Here is a 20,832-nt window from a genome sequence, read left to right as displayed (position 1 = left end):
TCAAATACCCTGTATTTTCACAAATGGGAAATTTGTTCGACTAAGCCCTTTTCTACTATCTACGTATTTTTGCCGCTATCAGTTGTGGCCCAACTTGGCAAATCCCACTTCAGGTTATAATAAATCTTTCAACTTTGAAAACATTTTTGCTTACAGCTGCTCCACAGACTATTCAGAGGCTAATTGTTCAGTCACTTCCAGGGTGACTTCTAAGGTCCAATTTTCCTGGAACTGAGGAGGTTCCCAGAAAGTGAGACTTCCAGTGTTTAAGCCAGAAAGGTTCTGGGCAAACTGAAATAAACTGATCGCCCTAACACTTCCAACTCGGCAATGACTCTTTGAATGATCAACTAAGCAGTATTGGTAACACCTGTTAGCCCTCAGGAGCCAAGGAAAACGTTCAAAATCATTTGTCTTGTTTTTAAACTATTGATGTTGCTTCCTCAAGCAACTGTTGTTTTCACCAAAAGGCCAACAGTTTGAAGTTTATTTTGGTGGCTCATGCCTGTAATCCCAAAACTTTGGGATGAGGAGGGAAGACGGCTTAAGATCAGGAGTTCAAGACCAGCCCAGGCAATAAAGTGAGACGTCTCTACCAAAAATAGTTAATTGGGCATCATGGCGTGCACCTGTGGTCCCAGCTACTTGGGAAACTGAGCGGGGAGGTTCACTTGAGCCTGGCAGGCAGAGGCTATAGCGAGTCATGATCATGCCACTGCACTCCAGCCTGGGCCACAGAGTGAGATCCTGTCTCTAACAACAACAACTACAACATCAACAAGTTTATTTTCTCTGGCCACATTTCTTCTGCTGTTGGAATCAAACACAATTATCTCATCATTGCTACATGGCTTTCCTTGCTTGGCTAACAAGCCACTTGGAAACTTACTTTAGTTACAGCCTCATTTTCCTGTCAAGAAATTGGGTGCTGATACTCCATTTTATTTTAATTTTTTTGAGATGGAGTTTTGCTCGTTGCCCAGGCTGGAGTGCAATGGCACGGTCTCAGCTCACTGCAATCTCTGCCTCCCAGGTTCAAGTGATTCTTCTGCCTCAGCCTCCCAAGTAGCTGGGATTACAGGCGCCTGCCACCACGCCCAGCTAATTTTTTGTATTTTTCTTTTTTTGAGATGGAGTTTGTTCTTGGTGCCCAGGCTGCAGTGCAGTGGTGATCTTGGCTCACTGCAACCTCCACCTCCCGGGTTCAAGCGATTCTCCTGCCTCAGCCTCCTGAGTAGCTGCAATTACAGGTGCTGGCCACCAAGCCTGGCTAATTTTTTGTATTTTTGGTGTTTTTTTTTTTGAGATGGAGTCTCACTCTGTTTCCCAAGCTTGAGTGCAGTGGCACGATCTCGGATCACTGCAACGTCTGCCTCCGGGGTTCAAACAATTCTGCCTCAGCCTCCTGAGTAGCTGGGACTACAGGTGCCCGCCACCACACCCGGCTAATTTTTTGTATTTTTAGTAGAGACGGGGATTTCACCATGTTAGCCAGGATGGTCTTGATCTCTTGACCTCGTGATCTGCCTGCCTCAGCCTCCCAAAGTGCTAGGATTACAGGCGTGAGTCACTGTGCCCAGCCCAGTTTCTTGTATTTTTAGTAGAGATGAGGTTTCACCATGTTGGCTAGGCTAGTCTCGAACTCCTGACCTCAGGTGATATGCCTGCCTTGGCCTCCCAAAGTACTGGGATTAACAGGTGTGGGCCACCGCACCCAGCTGATACTCCATTTTAAACATCTAACTCTTCTGATGCTTTCCTATGAGTTGGGACTACTCCAACGATGAAATGCACAATCTGTAGTGCGTCCAGCAGCAGCACTAAGCAGAGGACCACATATGGTCTGTTACAACTGAGTTCCTATAGCAGAAAAGTAGCCGCAGACAGCATATACACATTAAGTGTGTCTGCACTCCAGTAAGTCTTTATTTACATACACTGAAATGTGAATTCTCTATCATTTTCATGTGCTGTACTTTCTCCCCAACCACTTCAAGAAATAGGCTTTGCTGCATTAAAGTGAGATTTTAGAATTCATATTAGCAGTCTCATACCACTATCAGCCAGGGCTACAATTTCCAGTCACAGTGACCAGTTGCCTTGGCTTTGGCCACACTGTATTCCAAACGACAGTAATGGAAAAACCCGTTCTGAACTTGTGTCAACTTCATTCATTCGCCATTCAAAGGCCATTTCTGTGGCATCTATTCACTCGACACTCCATCTTATGGCCAATACACAGCTTGTGAAATGTCGGACTCCAACCAAAACTTGTCTGTGGACTAATTCTTTTTTTCCTTTATAGCTTTTTGTCTGATTATATATAATAGCAACAAAAACCTCATTAATTTTTAAAAATTGAGAAAGTGAAAAATGGCTGGCCTGGTGGCTCATGCTAGTAATCCCAGCACTTTAGGAGGCTGAGGCAAGAGGATCGTTTGACCCCAGGAATTCAAGAACACTGTGGGCAACATAGCAAGACCCGTTTCAATGAAAAAAACAAAAAAGAAACAGGGAAAAACCTAATTAGATAACTGAATTAATTTTGATATATACTTTTCCATTAAAAAAAGTTTTTTTACAAAAAATGTCTATAGCTGGCTGGGCGTGGTGGCTCATGCCTGTAATCCCAGCACTTTGGGAGGCCGAGGCGGGTGGATCACTTGAGGTCAGGAGTTCGAGACCAGCCTGGCCAACATGGTGAAATCCTGTCTCTAATAATACAAAAATCAGTTGGGCGTGGTGGTGCATGCCTGTAATCCCAAGTACTCGGGAGACCGAGGCAGGAGAATCACTTGAACCAGGGAGGTAGAGCTTGCAGTGAGCAGAGATTGTGCAACTGCAGTCTAGCCTGGGTAACACTGAGTGAGACTCCGTCTCTAAACAAACAAATAAGGGGGGTGGCAGGTGGCTGTTCAGGAAGGGAGAAATACTCAGTTCATCTTGCCATGTACATGTATGTGTTTGAATGCACATGCCCCTTAAGATCAAACACAACAGACTTATGTCTTCACATGGAGAACCTTGTCTGACGCTTTCCCAGGGGAAACCAGACAGATGTCCAGATCCACTAAGCTCAGAGATGGTTCAAATAGGGCATTATTTAACAAATACATACTAAATCTTCTATGTGCCAGGAACCATTCTAGAGATCTAATCTGCTTTTCGCATGTACTTAAAACCAACTCTATTTTGCATCAGAACACCTAGCCCTGTATCGTATTAAAGACTTAAGAAATGCTAGATGAAAGAATGCTTAGTGGCAATGAATTAAAAAAAAAATCTTTTTTAAGAGAGTGATAATGAATTTTTTTTGGTTTGTTTTTTGAGACGGAGTTTCGCTCTTGTTGCCCAGCCTGGAGTGCAATGGTGCGATCTTGGCTCACTGCAACTTCCGCCTCCTGGGTTCAACTAATTCTCCTGCCTCCGCCTCCTGAGTAGCTGGGATTATAGGCATGCACCACCACAGCCGGCTAATTTTGTATTTTTAGTAGAGACGGGGTTTCTCCACGTTGGTCAGGCCGGGATTATAGGCGTGAGCCACCGCACCCAGCTTTGTTTTTGAGAGACAGGGTCTTGCTCTGCCGCTCTGGCTGGAGTGCAGTGGTGTGACCACAGGTCACTGGACCCTCGAACTCCCGGGTTCAGTGATCCCTTTGCCTCAGTATCCTAAGTAGGTGGGACTATAGGCATGTGTCACCACGCCCACCTCATTTTTTTTTGAGACAGAGTCTCCTCTGTCACCAGGCTGGAGTGCGGTGGCGCGATCTTGGCCCACTGCAACCTCCGCCTCCCGGGTTCACGCGATTCTCCTGCCTCAGCCTCCCAAGCAGCTGGGACTACAGGTACCTGCCACCACGCCCATTTAATTTTTGTATTTTTAGTAGAGATGGGGTTTCACCATGCTGGCCAGGATGGTCTTGATTTCTTGACCTCATGATCCACCCGCCTCGGCCTCCCAAAGTACTGGGATTACAGAAGCGAGCTACCATGCCTGGCTTCATTTTTAAAATTCTTTTGTAGAAAGAGGCTCTCATCATGTTGCCCAGGCTGGTCTCTAACTCCTAGCCTTAAGTGATCCTCCTGCCTCAGCCTCCCAAAGTGCTGGGATTACAGGCACAAGCTACTACATCTGATGGCAATGTTTTTAATGAGTCTGAATTCGTTAATGAAGGGGAAAATTTATTATTTTTTTTCCCAATGACTCCCAAGTCCTACTCGCAAACAAATAAATTGTAGAAAAAAAGTTTAATTGCTGGTTATTGTTTGAATCTTGAAATACAATTCTTCACTGATGATACTGGTATAAAATGGTGGTTATTAATTCATGCTAGCACAACCAAAACTAGTTTAACATTATTGGTAAAAATGAGTCATTTTTGAATTCTATTAAAATCTGAACACATAAACAAATCTGTGCTAACACTGGAACTGCCTTCTCACTCTACATATAATTAAACTTCCAGCTTCAACCATCTGATGTTGAAATCTAAAGCACCCCCATGAGTTAAATGTCCCCGACAAACCATGTAGGTGGACAAACAAGATTGGTGGTCTTTAATTGCTGGCGACAGAAAAGGCTGCAGTTTAGTACTTAAACCTGCAGTTAGTGGTCAACTTTCTATCCAGGCAGAGTAAACTAAGGAGAGCTATGAAATATCAAAAGAAAACTAGAGGCCAGGACAAAGAGGCAATGTCAGCCAAGCCACTGCAAGCTGGTATGCACCCCTGTATTTCAGCCAAGGGCAGGCAATCCAAAATTACACACTGCTTTCCTTAACTTGACCAAACAGTGTATTTTTCCTCTGAAAATCTTGTCAAAGGTTGTATTTCATTGTACCTAGTGAAATACAAAGTCCACTCTCATAAAAATATTATATTTTTCAAAAGAAATATAATACATTGAAAATCACTGATTGCTTCTTCTTCGTCTTTTTTTCCGTGAATGTGTAGGTGTTTGAGTCTCTTGTATTTCTTCTTTTACACAGGCTATGGGCTGTTTGAAAACTATTTCATCATCTTTATCATCATCATTCAGTTCAGCCACTTGAGATTTTCGCCTCTCCAAAAATGTTGGTGTACAAACTGGTGTGGGGCCCTGGATTCAACAAGTAAAGATTATAATACATAAATGTAAAACATGATTATGACTTTACCCAAAAATATCATCTCTCCTCTATTTTTACAAGTTGTGCCCCATTATTTTAGCTCTGTTACCATCTTTTGGTGATACTACTGCAAAGAATAAAGAACTTAGATGCTTATCAAACTTGGTACAGAAATTCACAATTAACAAATATAGCATGTTCCATTATAAGGTTTTAGGCAGAAAATTGCTAAATCAACAATAAAGATCTACCAAATGTCACAATATTTAATTTGAAATCTTAAAATGAGAGTAGCAGAAACTGCTTTTCCTCCTTCAGATTATTTCTATAATATCTGGTGTCTGGAGTATTGAAAACCATTTTACCTGGCTATCCACAGTCTTCTCAGGAGTGTCAAGAGTACCTGAAACTTTTTTCTTCTTCTTACGTAAAACCTTAAATTTTAAAACACATCAATTTGAATATTGATCAGCTATAGCAGTCTTGAATATGTTTTCCTACTTATCCTTCTCTAATATCTTGCATGTAAAATGATAAAAAATATTTTACCTGGCCTTTTGTTGACGTCTGACGATTAGTTTTTGAAATACTTTCCGTTTTCTGTAAAATCTTTAATAAAGAAGTTAGAAATTGACAGTCTCATATCTTTTCTTTCTAAACTTAGCATTAGATCCTCATATATATTATCAGTAAATCCTCCCTAAATGACAAGAGCATTTCAATTTAAAAAATCAAAACTCATAAATACAGTGAATTATCTCAAGGAAAGGGCAAAACTAGGAAAAACCCAGTAGAGGAGTTGACAGAGCTGCAGAGGTTGAAGGGAAGGCCAAAACCTGGAGCTCACTGATTCACAGAATCCTGAATTCAGGAGGGTGGAAGCAGGAAGAATGTGCAAAGGCAGGCCACCCCCATCTCCTAAGTCACAAACAGGGTACAGGAAAAGCAGTGCTTGCATGCCTCTTTTCAAGTTTCACTGTCTCAGTTCCCAAATGGTTCACAAGAGTACCAGGGCCTAAGGCCTTGGCGAAATATTCTAATACTATTAAAGACAGTATTTGGGATTTGGGCAAAAAATTAACCATTGAGAATTGAGGCAAAGGAGGGTAACACGGTCATCTAGTTTCTGGATAAAGTTAAAAACCTAGTAAATTGGCTGGGCGCAGTGGCTCACGCCTACAATCCCAGCACTTTGGGAGGCTGAGGTGGGTGGATCATGAGGTCAGGAGTTCGAGACCAGCCTGGCTAACATGGTGAAACCCTATCTCTACTAAAAAAAAAAATACAAAAAATTAGCTGGGTGTGGTGGTGTGTGCCTGTAGTCCCAGCTACTCGTGGGGGCTGAGGCAGGAGAACTGCTTGAACCTGGGTGGCGGAGGTTGCAGTGAGCCGAGATAGTGCCACTGCACTCCAGCCTGGGCAACAGAGGGAGACTCCGTCTCAAAAAAAAAAAAAAAAAAAAAGAAAAGAAAAGAATGAGACCTTTACCTATACTAGCCATACCATAATAAGCTTCATTCTTGATCTATAATAAAAGACATAGCTCTCCTCACTGTGACAGATGGAGGAAAGGGTCAGTGTTTTGGTATCTACCTATAGCATACAGTAAACCAAAGACTTAATTCTGGCAGTGTCACCTCTGAATGACAATCTTTTTCTTTTTTAGCGATACGGTCTTGCTCTGTTGCTGAGGCTGGAGTGCAATGGTACAATCACCAGTTCACTGCAAACTTTAAATCCTAGGCTCAGGAGATCCTGTTGCCTCAGCCTCCTGAGTAGCAAGGACTACAGGCACACACTACCTCAACTGGCTAATAAATGGCAATCTAAGAGTATTATAGTCTTTAGTTAAATAGTGGGTTTACTTCAGTAACTTAAAACAGAACATGTAAGTTAAACAAATCAGATTATCTCCTTAAAAGAAGTTTCCTCTTCTGTGTAATGGAAATAACAGAATCTGGTCTCATAATGTTTTAGGAAGAACCTACAATGGAATGTTTCAAAAGTTTAGTCAGGCCAGTCATGGTGGCTCACACCTGTAATCCCAGCACTTTTGGAGGCTGAGGTGGATGGATCACCTGAGGTCAAGAGTTCGAGACCAGACTGACCAACATGGCGAAACCCCATTTCTACTAAAAATACAAAAAATTAGCCAGGTATGGTGGTGCGCACCTGTAATCTCAGCTACTCATGAGGGTGAGGCAGGAGAATTGCTTGAACCTGGGAGGTGGAGGTTGCAATGAACTGAGATTGGGCCACTGCACTCCAGCCTGCCTGGGCAACACAGCAAGACTCTGTCTCAAAAAACAAAACAGAACAAAACAAAACAAAACAAAACAAAACAAAAAAGGCCGGGTGCACTGGCTCACGCCTGTAATCCCAGCACTTTGGGAGGCCGAGGTGGGTGGATCACCTGAGGTCAGGAGTTCAAGACCAGCCTGACCAACATGGAGAAACCCCGTCTCTACTAAAAATACAAAATTAGCCGGGGTGGTGGTGCATGCCTGTAATGCCAGCTACTCGGGAGGCTGAGGCAGAAGAATCGCTTGAACCCCGGAGGCGGAGGTTGCGGTGAGCCAAGATCACACCGTCGCACTCCAGCCTGGGCAACAAGGGCGAAACTCCATCTCAAAAAAGAAAAAAAGTTTAGTCAAAAAACTGGCTGGGCACGTGGCTCATGCCTATTATCCCAACACTTTGGGACACTGAGGTGGGTGGATCACCTGAGGTCAGGAGTTCGAGACCAGCCTGGCCAACGTGGAGAAACCCCGTCTCTACCAAAAATACAAAAATTAGCCAGACGTGGTGGTGTGCGCCTGTAATCCCAACTACTTGGGAGGCTAGAGGCAGGAGAATCGCTTGAACCCAGGATGTGGAAGTTGCAGTGAGCCAAGATTGTGATAAGCGCTAGGCTAGGTACTTTACAAGGTACAAAGCTGCCCCCTCCCCTCCCCACAACAAACCACAAAAAAGATTTCACGAATATTTACCAAAGAAGGAAAATCATAATCAATTCCTTTTTTAGCTAATTTCTTCCTGAGTAATCTTTCTTTCTTTTTAAATCGCTCCTCCATCCGTAGCTTTTGTGTTAGTGTCCGATTCCGATTATACCGTTTCACTGATGGATATGATGGCTGCTTAAATGGAATATTCCAGTCTTTAAAGAGTTCTTTATGTACTTTTTCAGGTGGCATAAAATGACCTATTTTCAAAAAGAAAAAAACATAAAGGTATTTTAATGTTAACTTTAGAATCTCCGCAGTGCCATTCCTCACACAACAAAATGATATGGCTGGGTACAGTGGCTCACACCTGTAATCCCAGCTTCTCTCACAGCAATGCGAAGTGAATAGAGAGACACGACCTGGGCAGCCTTGTCAGCTGTGAACTTGGGTACCTAAGATGGCCACATGCCACCATGGGCACAGGGAAGCCAGAAACTTCGCTTTGCCTCCCAAGGGCAGCAGGATCTGGACAGGGATGCTGTCTGCACCCTATGGACTGCAGGGTAGGGGGCTGCACTGGCTCCTTTCTGCAGGATAAACTACTCATCTGGTGCTGTCACTCCTCCACTCCCTCTGGCTTCTCTTGTGTGGAAGAGCTACAGCCATTGCCATTTAGACAGATTTTGCAACGCGATTCCTGACCTTTGATGCTATCCCCACTGCCCTCAGGATAAATTCGGAACTCGCTGACTTAGAAGGCCTTCAGTAACCTGACCTGAAGCCTCTTCTTGCTCCTTCATCTCTTGCTACTTTTCCTCACATTCTCTCACAGCTGAATGGTTAGGCATCATTGGTTTGGCATTCACTGTCCCTCAGCCAGGAATGGTCTGTCTTCACTCCCGTCCCCTTCACCTGGCTCACTCCTGTTTAGTCTTCAGGTTTCAATGTCAATTATACTTCCTTAGAGAAGCCTTTCACAGCCCATAAGGATGGGTTAGCTGCTCCTCCCATGTGTCCCCAAGGTAACTTGTCCAGTTCCATTTAGGGTAAAAACAGCTCTCAGGCTAGGAGATTTTAAAATTCCAATTAGAATCTGCCTGCAACATACACTGAAATCCTTGCACCATTCTGTAAGACTCATCCCAGAGATGAAGTGGCATGTCCAAGCAGCTAGGCAAGCCGCCCTTCCCACCACAGTCACCCACCAGCAGCAGGCACCCAGGCAACCCTGCGGTAAGACAGGAGCACTTACACTCCAAGAGTCTTTCACCAAACAGGTAGTTGTTCATTGTTTCAGCAACTATTTTGGCAACATCCTTAGACTCAAACTCCACAAATGCATAGCCTTTGCTATTTCCAGTCTGCAACAGAGAAACCGCCACAAAAAGTAGAACAATTAAATTTGAATGCATCATCAAATTCCTAAAATGCCATTATTTTAAACAATGTATATTAGCCCCTTATCAAATATTACATAAGACACGCTTAATTCTAACTTCGATTCACATATTCTGGGGACTGTTATGGGAAAAAGAAAAGATGCACGAGTCTGAACACACAGCTGATTTTCTGGTATTCTTGGGATTTTGGTTACATATGATAAATACACAATTCCTATGGCTGGAATTTATTCAGTAACAACACTCCGTGATATTAAAAAAGTCTTCAACTTAAAAGTCACATGGCTTAACAGTGGGAATCAGGAGGCTCATTTCCAGCACCAGTTGTGTCAATAACAAGCAACTTGGACACTTCCACAACTGAGTCTCCAGCTTAATTATCTTCAACAGGTGGATTCTGGGAAAAATTTAAATCCCTCAAAATCCATTTATAATCCCAACACTCAAAAGAGAGGGGAAGGCCAGGCGCGGTGGCTCACCCCTGCAATCCCAGCACTTTGGGAGGCCGAGGGTGGATCATCTGAGGTCAGGAGTTCAAGACCAGCCTGGTCAACATGGTGAAACCCCATCTCTACTAAAAATACAAAATATTCACTTTGGGAGGCCAAGGAGGGTGGATCTCAAGGTCAGGGGTTTGAGACCAGCCTGGCCAACATGGTGAAACCCCATCTCTACTAAAAATACAAAAAATTAGCTGGGCATGGTGACATGCACCTGTAATCCCGGCTACTCGGGAGGCTGAGCCAGAAGAATCACTTGAACCTGAGAGGCAGAGGTTGTAGTGAGCTGAGATCGCGCCACTGCACTCCAGCCTGGGCAACAGAATAAGACTCCATCTCAAAAAAGAAAAACTAGGCCAAGAGAGGTAGCTCATGCCTGTAATCCCAGCACTCCGGGAGGCCGAGGTGGGTGGATCACCTGAGGTCAGGAGTTCGAGACCAGCCTGGCCAAAATGGTGAAATCGTGTCTCTACTAAAAATACAAAAATTAGGCCGGGCATAGTGGCTCACACCTGTAATCCCCGCACTTTGGGAGGCCGAGGCAGGCGGATCACCTGAGATCGGGAGTTCGAAATCATCCTGACCAATATGGTGAAACCCCATCTCTATTAAAAATACAAAAATTAGCTCGGTGTGGTGGTGCACGCCTATAATCCCAGCTATTCAGGACGCTGAGGCAGGAGAATCACTTGAATCCGAGAGGCTGAGGGTGCAGTGAGCCAAGACTGTGCCACTGCACTCCAGCCTGGGCAACAGAGTGAGACTCCATTTAAAAAAAAAAAAAAAATAGCCAGGCATGGTGGCAGGCACCTATAATCCCAGCTACTCAGGAGGCTGGGGCAGGAGAATCACTTGAATCCGGGAGGCGGACATCGCAGTCAGCTGAGGAACTGTGCCACTGCACTCCAGCCTGGGCGACAGAGTGAGACTCCGTCGCAAACAAAACAAAACAAAAACCAAAAAAAAAAAAAAAAAAAAAAAAAAAAGAATAGAATGAAATAGAAAATCAGCACATCACACAAAACAAGTTTAAATATTGTCTCATTTGGCTTTTATTTCAGTTATGCTTACATGCATGTGTATGTGTGCTGGTTTGTGCTGTAAAACTTCTTTTTTTAAAACCCTCATCTTCTTTGTGATGGTAAAAACTTACTTCTTATTGTGAGCCAAAGTCTGCAAAATACTCTTCTAGAAAATTCTGCCTATACCTGTACAAAGATTGTTCCTAGCAGCTTAATCTAAAGAGTTAAAAATATTAAAAAACCTAATGTTCGGGCTGGGCACAGTGGCTCGCTCATGCTTGTAATCCCAGTACCTTGGGAGGCCGAGGTGGGCGGATCATCTGAGGTCAGGAGTTCGAGACCAGCCTGGCCAAAACATGGTGAAACACTGTTTCTACTAAAAATACAAAAATTAGCCAGGTGCAGTGGCCGGTACCTGTAATCCCAGCCACTCAGGAGGGTGAGGAAAGAGAATCACTTGAATCTGGGAGGCGGAGGTTGCAGTGAGCCGAGATCACCCCCCAAAACAAAACCTAATGTTCAATAGGAGGGTGGATAAACTTTAGTAACCTAAGTAATGAGCAATGATGATAACAAAGGCAATAGAGTTACACGGATAAAGCTCAGATTATTGAACAAAAAAATTCAGCTGAAGAATGATAGAATAATATAATTTTAAAATAATACTATATGTACATTTATATATGTACACATATGTATTCTAGTACATATATATATATATATAGTAAAAACTTATAAACATATATAGCAATGAAAACTGAATTTGTGGCCGGGCGCAGTGGCTCACGCCTGTAATCTCAGCACTTTGGGAGGCCGAGGCGGGAGGATCACAAGGTCAGGAGTTCGAGACCAGCCTGGCCAACATAGTGAAACCCCGTCTCTAGTAAAACACACAAAAAATTAGCCAGGCATGGTGGCAGGCGCCTGTAATCCCAGCTACTTGGGAAGGTGACGCAAGGAGAATTGCTTGAACCCGGGAAGCGGAGGTTGCAGTGAGCTGAGATTGTACCACTGCACTCCAGCCCGGGCGACAGTGCAAGCCTCAGTCTCAAAAAAAAGAAAACTGAATTTGTGAATTTAATTCCCTAATTAAAGAAGTTGAAGAGCACTGGGAAGGGTACAAAAGGGACCTCAATTCTACCTACAATCTATCTTTAGGACAACTAACAGATGATGGATGCGCACCCTATCCCCACATGCTAAATCAAATAGGTGTCTATGGCTACAACCAATTCAAGTTTATGTGCAGGGAAAGAAAAGAAAGTGGGTCACTCCTCCACTATTGAAACAAGCTATGTAAAGCGTTTTCTCATCAGAAGGCAGGTATGACACAAATAGTAATTATACTTACATAGTGTTTATTGTGTACCAAGCAATCCTCTAAAGACTTTATATTTAACCTTTGACTAAATACTCCCAGGAAGTTTTACTTATATTTAACAGATCACAACACTGAAGCATGGTAAGGTCATATCACTCTAACTAGTAAGGTGTAGAGCCTGACCCCAAACCTCAGCAGTCCAACTCCACAGTCCTCATCTTTAACTATTCACTATATAAACCTTTGCTATTATAAGGATGCTTGTACCAAAGGCTAACACAAGAAGATGTATAAACCTGGGCCTCATACTGAAGTTCATTTACCAGGACTGTCAATTTAATGTAAGGATTTGGAGAAATGTAAAAAACAAACTTTTACAATAATACTGATTTTGCTCCTGTAGCTGTTTCAGATTCTAAACCTCCTCCACTCTCCTTTTTGGAATGAAATCTGATAAGCAATAATGTATGCGTGAACGTGCTCTTTAATGTCAAGGATAATACGCATTTGAAAAACAAAACATTAAATCCAACTGCAAAAATCTTACCCTTTTACTTCTGGACAGCCTGAACCGTGTCACAGTGCCAAACTGGGAGAAATATGAAAAGATCTGGGTTTCGTCAAGTAGGTTAGGTAGGTGGCGCACATAGACTACTCCAGGAGTGAGTTGTTCTTGTTTTTTTCGCTGAAGACGTAAAGACCAGGTAAATCAAATATATAAATAAGAAAATCACATTGTAACAAAACCCCTAGCCCTCGGCCCAAGAACCTATTCTGCATTTCCACTTACCACAGTAGTAATTAAAGAACTGGCTGTTTAGTGTTTCTCTCCCCACAAAGGCCATGGTCAAGCAGTAGTCAACTATCTTTCCAGCCTGGCATCCCAGCACCCGGTATAATATTAGTGCTCAATAACTATGTCAATCAACGGATAAGCAAGGACATCTTTGAACAAGCCATTTTAGATCTTCTGCCCAGAGAACTCTACATAAACGTAGGCTTCAATTTGGTATGCATATTACTGTTTACTCGCACTTCATCGAAAAATTTTCGATACGCTTGTTAACTCTCACGGTACAGATTAGCCTTTCAACGTCTCAGTCATCATAGCCTTACCTCTGTAACAAGAACTTCTAAGTTTTCCTGTGTATTTTATGTAAAAACCACAAAGTATAAGCGATGTCCGGGGCCCTAGTCAGCAAGTGGAACCTGGCAAATACTCTATTTTAATAACTCCCAGATCACCAACCCGGCATACAAACTTCCCGAATGTGTTAAGTCTGGGGCTCCCATTTTTGGGGGAAACGCGGAAGCGTGACAGCTCTAATCCGGAGATAACCTGTGGTATAGGAGCCTATTCCCTCCAGCTGGTTCTTTCTACTGCTTCTGTCACCCCAATATTTCCCCCTTACCCTCCACATGAAGGCTCCAAGGCCTCAGCGGCCAAACCCCTCCATCATTTACCGACCAGCGTAAACCCTTTCGTCTCGGAAACCGTGGCCTGCAAGCTTAAGAGGTCGGTCCCTGATTTGGTCGAATCCACCTGGGAGACCCTGGAGGTAATGAAGGCGGGCGCGAAGGCAAGGGGCGCCCGGGCCGGAAACCGTGCAACCCCAGATACCCCCTTAGACCCGGTCCATCGCCCCCGCTCGCAGCCTGGGCCAGGGTGCCTGCTCACCTGGGTTATGCGCTTGCGAACCTGCGCCACCTCCTTTTGAAACTCGACATCTTCCTGCGGATTAAGCGACAGGATTGGCCCAGCCGGGCCAGAAAAAGTCGCCATGCCAAAAGCCGCCGACGCTAAGCACGCGGCGCTCCCGGAAACGTCGGGCTCCCAGCTCCCCCGAGGCGGAAGTAGAGGCAAGACAGGGGCGCGGCGAAGCGCTAAGGCGAGGCGAGGCGTGGCGAGGGGCGGGGAGGGCCATGAGTCGGGCGCGGGGTTGGAGCAGGAGTTGCCCGGAGAAGCGGGGGCGGGGCACGGGGTGTGGCGAGGCGCGGGGCGGGGCATAAATTGCGCCGAGGGGGCGAGGGCGGGGCACGAGGTCCTGCCGAGAGACTGGGAGAGGCGTGAGTCGCGCGGAGGCGCGACATGGGGCGTGACGAGGAGCGGAGGGCGGGGCGTGAGTAGCGCCGAGGCGCGGGGGCGGGGCGGGGCGGGGCGGGGGGCGTGCCGAGGCGCGGCAGCGGGGTCTGGGGCTGGAGCTGGGCGGTGGGGAGCTCCCGCACCCTCGGCTGTCGGGGCGCCGGTTGGCTTCGCTTAAGAGTGCCTGAAACAATTACGTTCACGCCTACTTTCAAAAAAGGCCTAAAATAAATTCCAAAACAGTACCTGTGTTCTTGAGATGCTGCTCTCATTCCTCAATTTGCTTATTATTATTATTATTATTATTTTTTTTTTTTGAGACAGAGTTTCGCTTTGGTTGCCCAGGCTGGAGTGCAATGGCGCAATCTAGGCTCACTGCAACTTCCAACTTCCGCCTCCCGGGTTCAAGCGATTCTGCTGCCTCAGTCTTCCGAGTAGCTGATTACAGGCGCCCGCCACCACTCCCAGCTTAATTTGTATGTTTAGTAGAAACGGGGTTTCACCGTGTTGGCCAGGCTGGTCTCGAACTCCTGACCTCAGGTGATCCACCCGCCTCAGCCTCCCAAAGTACTGGGATAACAGGCGTGAGCCACCGCGCCCGGCCCTAATTTGGTTATTCTTTCACTCACTTGTGTGTGAGCTCTCCTGTGTGGCCCCGTCCGTCCGCGGCCCTTAGAGAACTTACAGCCTGAGGGCAGCATGGCTGCTTTAAGAGACCGAAGAGGCTTGTGGGGGAGAGGCACACTGGGTGGCGCAGGAGGGTCCCCCTTAGGAGGTGGCGTTAGCACCGAGACCTGAAGGCTAAAGAGCGGGGTGTGGAGAACTGAGCGCCTGCCGTCCGCTGGACCGGACAGGCCTGCACAGTGTTCCTAGGTCTAGAAAGAAGGACGCGGCAGTGGGGTTGGAGCCCAGCACAGGAGGGAAGAGCTGCGAGGCGGCAGGCTGGAGCCCCATGACTGTGTGTCAAAGTATGAAACTGGGGTTTTGTTGTAAATGCGAGGGGATGGGCGGGTTTAAAGCGAGGTTGTGGCTGTTTGCATCTTTCTTTTCTTTTCTTTTTTTTTTTGAGACGGAGTCTTGTTCTGTCGTCCAGGCTGGAGTGCAGTGGCGCGATTTTGGCTCACTCACTGCAACCTCCGCCTTCTGGGTTCAAGCAATTCTCCTTCCTCAGCCTCCCGACTAGCTGGGACTACAGGTGCACACCACTACTCCCGGCTAATTTTTGTATTTTTAGTAGAAACGAGGTTTCGCCATTTTGGCCAGGCTGGTCGAGAACCCCTGACCTTAAGTGATCTACCCGCCTCGGCCTCCCAAAGTGCTGGGATTACAGGCGTGAGCCACCGCACCCGGCCAGTTTGTACCTTTCAGATACTATTATACTAGTGAGTAACTGAGTGGAGAGGAAGGGTGGGGAGTGGATTGCCCAGGAAGCAGGGAGGTGAGGCGAGAGCGACAGATCAAGCACAGCTGGTGTCAGGGGATAGCTGCGGCCGTGTTCTGGAAGCCGTGAAGGCGGCCCAGGGTGTGTGTGCCCGAAGAGTGGCCTGCGGGCCTGAGGTGGAGGCCCTGGGAGGGAGTGCCAAGCGAGGCCAGCCCACTTCCTCTGACAGACGTGCCTCCCACGCTCACAGTCTTCGCCTCCTTCACCCCTGCACCCTCCGGCTCAGCGCCACCGTCACCCCCAAGGGGGCATCCCTGATCCTGTAGCAAAGTCAGTTCTTCCAGTTAAGCGCTGTCTTCCCATTGTGTTTTCATGGGTAGGCTGGATTTTCGGGAGTGAGCGAGCAAGAGCACTTTGATTCTTTTTCAGGGCTGCCCCTTTCCATGGGCTTGTTCTTGCTCCCCCCAGAATGAAATCTTGGGGAGAGCTCCGCACTTGTGATTGCTCCTCAGATGTCCGTCAATAGAAGCATGTTCCACGCGTTCAAAATCTAATATCAAATGTCTCCTCTCCCCAGCTCAGTGTCTCTGGCAGAGAAATCCCCAAAGGGGAGCACAGTCCACATCGTCTTTATTCTTGGCTCCACTTTCTCTGTACACCCCAGTTTCTGTTTTTGGGCTTCCCAGGATTAGGACAGGGAAGAGAGGGAGGAGAAAGCAGAAAGGGGCTCCTTGCTGGCAGGTGCCACGTGGCCAGGGAGTTTCAGAGGCGGCAAATGCCAGGTTGCTGGCACCTTGTCTCCAAGCACACTTTTGAGGTGTCCCTCACCTGGCTGCTCATGACTCTACCTGCCTGCCAGCTGAGGTCAGCTCTGTGCCCAGAGGCTCCTCCTGGAAGGGCCTTTCCAAGTGGACTTTATCATCCTGATCCTTTAAGAAGGGCCACATCTTTTGTCTGTCACTGCCATGGGATTGCTGCCAGGCAGGCCTCCTGGCTGGCATCACAGATGTTGGTGTATAAACCAGGTACAAGTCCCTGTATCCCCCAAATTCCAGAGGATGTAGATAAGTTCACTGGTTCCCTGAAGGTACCATCCGTGTCCTCGTGTGTGTGTGCGTGTGTGTGTGTGTGTGTGTGTGTGAACACTCCCCTCCTTCCTGAAGGTGGAATCTTGACATGTCTCATAGCTACTTAGGGGAGATGAGGATACAGGAAGGAATGACGGCAAGCACTTCTCTATGGAAATCCTTTTTCAGGTTTTCCCAGTCACCTCCACCTCTATGAGTTCCTGGTCTTGCCTTACATCCCCCCAGGGGGGTAGTGATCCAAGGCTTCTCAAACTTGAATGAGCATGTGGATTGCCTGCACCAGGCAGGTGCTGATTCAGTAGGTCTGAGGTGGCCCAGGTTCTGTGTTCCTAACAAGCTTCCAGAAGAGGCCGATACTCCATAGACCACACTCCGAAGCAGGAATAGAGATTTGTGGCATTGATTACTGGGTCAGAATTCTGGGACAGAATGTATTCTGTCACCCTCAAAAGATTTGTTCAAGTCCTAATCGCTGGTACATGGGTACATGTGAATGAGACTGTACTTGGAGAGTCTTTGAGGATGGAATCACATTAAGATGAGGTCATGACCGGGCACGGTGGCTCACGCCTGTAATCCCAGCACTTTTGGAGGCTGAGGCGGGCAGATCACTCGAGGTCAGGAGTTCGAGACTAGCCTGGCCAACATGGTGAAACTCTGTCTCTACTAAAAATACAAAAATTAGCCAAGCGTGGTGGCATGTGCCTGTAATCCCAGCTACTCGGGAGGCTGCGATGGGAGAACCGCCTGAACCTGGGAGGCAGAGGTTGCAGTGAGCCGAGATGGTGCCATTGTACTCCAGCCTGGCGACAGAGCAAGATTCTGTCTCAAAACAAAACAAAACAAAGGTGAGGTCCTGTTGGGTTTGGGTTGGCCGTGAACCGTGACTAGTGTCCTGTGAGAAGAGAGCATTTTGGGCGTGCACATATGCAGAACGCCATGCGATGGGCAAAGCAGAAGTTGGAGTGATGCTGCCACCAGCATCCACAATTGTGAGAGAATCTGTTTCTGTTGTTTTAAGCCTTTCCGTTTGTGGTAAGTTATCCTGGCAGCCACAGGGAAAAATACAGTTGCTGCACAGGCTGCGTGGTCTGAGGACAGCACCGGTCCTGGGCCTGTCTTGGTATGTCGGGTTCTCGTTGCGTGTTAGGGCAGGTCCTGGAGGACCTCCGGGATACTCACAGATGGATGGCAGGCCCCCTCTCCTCCTTCCCTCCCTCTCTCCCTTCCTTCCTCCTTCCCTTTCTTCCTTTTGATGTTTTTGTTTGTTTGTTTGTTTTTAATTCTTCCTTCTGATTTTGCATGTAGATGGGGAGCTACTGACACCTTGGGTGGGACAGTTCTTCACTGAGCTGGACCGTCCTGTGCACACTACTTTTGTACCCTCATCCCCTGCTCATTGTAACAATCAAGATGCCTCTGGGCACTTCCATACAGCCCCGAGCAGACTATTGAGTCCTCAGTGTGTGTCACCTGCTTCTCTTCCCACACGAATCACCCAGGCCTCCTCCACCCCCCATGCCACCCCACCCTTATCACCTGTGGCCTGGAGCACCTATTGGGGGCCAAGCACGGAAATTGAGGAGGGCCGGTGGCAGGGCTGGGCAGGCAGCAGGGTGGGGCAGGGCACATGAGAGACCAGGAGGGAGAGGGCTCTCTGGGGTGGGGCTGAGGTTCCCCCCACTGCTCAGCCCTGTCTCCCTTCCCCCTCCTGTGTTCCTCTCCCTCCCCACCACTCTGCCTGGTCCCTGTGGGGTTGCCTGATGAGCCACTCCGATATCCAGCCCAGCCGTCCCTTACTTGGTCACAGGATTTCTTAGTATGTTCGGGTTACTATAACAAAAATATCATAGACCAGGTGGCTTATAAAAACAGACATTTACTTCTCACAGTTCTGGAGGCTGGAAGTCCATGATCAGAGTGTTGGGAGGTTGGTGTCTGTTGAGGACCCACTTCCTGGTTTGTACGAAGTGTCTTCAGTAGTGTCCTCACCCACTTCCTGGTTTGTACAAAGTGTCTTCAGTAGTGTCCTCACATGGCTGAGAGAGAAGCAAGCTCCCCGGTATCTATTCTTATAAGGTCCCTAATCGCATCATGGGGCTCCATCTCATGACCTCATCACCTCCCACAGGCCCCATCTCTTCCCACCATCAGAATGGGGATCAGGGCTTCAACATAGAAATTTTGGGGGGACACATTCAGTCCAGCAAAGGGATTCTAGGGATGGGCCTGAAAGGGGCAGCTCTGTAGGAAGAAGTGGGAAGAAACCCTTGTCTGTGTCACCTCAACAGTGTGGCCTCCATAAATGCCAGTCTGCAGAGAATTTCAGGGCCATGTGATCTGAAGCGGTGAGGGAAATTTCCTTCCTCTTCTGCTGGAATTGGCCATCATTTCTGCCATGCTCTGCCCTGTGTGAAGTTTAACATGTACGGCCCCAAGACTAGACACCAAGTCTGGCAGTGTCCCATGGGAGGCTGGTGGACTGCGAGAAAGGGTGGGGGAGAGTGGAGAGTGGGGTGCCCAGAGGGCCTGGATTCCCTCTGATGGCCCCTGTGCTGACTCACCCCATCCCTTCCCCATCACGGGATCCTTTCCTGCCTTTCAGTAAGGGATGTGAGTGTCCTGGGTCCTGTGGGGCTTGCAGTCCTCATTGTGGCACCCTCTTCCCAGCCTGAAGCCTGTCTCCTGCTGGGCTCATCACCCTCCCTCATCACCCTGGTCCCCAACCCTTTTCTCTGTTCTCCTACTGCAGGCCTCAACTTCCAACCAGTCTTGTTTCCACCCCCTCCTGCCATTCAAGGAACCTTGCAGAAGTGCAGCTCCAATTATCTGGCCTTCTGGGCTATTAAATGAGGCATCATTTCACCCTTAAATTAGCCCAAATGTCTACTGTGTTCATATTCATGTTGGGAAAGGGGCAGACACAGCGGCTCACCCAGGCTCTGGTGGGCAGGGGGTAGAAATTAGTTCAACTTCTTTGGGTAGTGGTGTGACAAAATGTGTCAAGAACTTTAAAAATAGGACCTATCAAAAGAAATGATCTTAAATCCTGATAAGGGCTTACAAAGCATCACTATGCCATTTATAATAGGAAGAACTGGAAACAATCTAAACAGTCTATGATAAGGAACTGGGTTAAAACACATGGTATGTGCATTTGCTGCATGAAACATTAAAAATGTTTGCATTTCAAAATTATTTTAAAATTTATAAACCACTGCAGTCATAAAGGAGAATGAAATCATGTCCTTTGTAGCAACATGGATGGAACTGGAGGCCATCATCCTAGGTGAGCTAACCCAGAAGCAGAAAACGGAATACGTCATATTCTCATAAGTGGGAGCTAAACAGTGGGTACACATGGACATAAAAATAGAAATGACAGATACTGGGGACTCCAAAAGAGAGGAGGTGGGAGAGGGAAGAGGCTTGAAAAATTACGTGCTGGGACGATGTTCACTGTGTGGGTGATGAGTACACTGGAAACCCAGTCTCCACCAGTATGCAGTGTACCCATGTAATAAACAAGCACAGAGCTGCCCCTTTCAGGCCCATCCCTAGAATCCCTTTGCCTGATTCTAAAAATAAAATATTATAAGACACAATGAGATGATCATTTTTATGTGACAAGGGTTATTTTTTATGCGTTTATTTATTTTAAGAGACAGAGTCTCACTCTTTTACCCAGGCTAGAGTGTTGCTAGGCGATCACTGCTCACTGCAGCCTCCACCTCCTGGGCTCAAGCAGTCTTCCCACCTTGGCCTCCCAGTGTTGGGATTACAGCCATGAGCCATGGCGCCTGGCCACAACTGTTCTTTTTTTTTTTTTTTAATGTATTTTAGTTCTATAAACTTTTTTAAACAGACAAGACCTACAGACTTATTTCTTCCTGGACAGACCACAGTATTGCCCCAGCTGCCAGTGGTCTTGGCGTGGTGGCTCTGGACACAAAGGCCCCAGAAGTGGCACAGCCCTCTGTGGGC

General features: G+C 46.8%; 1 protein-coding gene across 2 annotated transcripts; it reads right to left on the bottom strand.

Moving 5' to 3' along the window:
* Positions 1 to 4,233: 4,233 nt before the first annotated feature.
* On the bottom strand, positions 4,234 to 14,405 carry NIFK (nucleolar protein interacting with the FHA domain of MKI67). Of its 2 annotated transcripts, none has more exons than XM_003818304.4 (7): positions 13,975 to 14,405; positions 12,844 to 12,981; positions 9,306 to 9,414; positions 8,099 to 8,310; positions 5,658 to 5,717; positions 5,474 to 5,542; positions 4,234 to 5,098 (listed from the first exon to the last, which is right to left on the bottom strand). In XM_003818304.4, exons 1-7 carry the CDS (start codon positions 14,302 to 14,304, stop codon positions 4,910 to 4,912), a joined length of 1,107 nt encoding a protein of 368 aa, XP_003818352.3. In that variant the 5' UTR covers positions 14,305 to 14,405; the 3' UTR covers positions 4,234 to 4,909. The 2 variants fall into 2 exon arrangements, with proteins under 2 accessions (XP_003818352.3, XP_034810157.1); XM_034954266.3 differs by having other exon boundaries at positions 13,709 to 13,985.
* Between the last annotated feature and the right edge of the window lie 6,427 nt (positions 14,406 to 20,832).

This window comes from Pan paniscus, chromosome 13 (assembly GCF_029289425.2).
Source record: "Pan paniscus chromosome 13, NHGRI_mPanPan1-v2.0_pri, whole genome shotgun sequence".
In the NCBI taxonomy this organism is placed as follows: Eukaryota; Metazoa; Chordata; class Mammalia; order Primates; family Hominidae; genus Pan; species Pan paniscus.
Note: the sequence above shows the minus strand (reverse complement) of the source record. Positions and strands in the feature narration are given on the sequence as shown.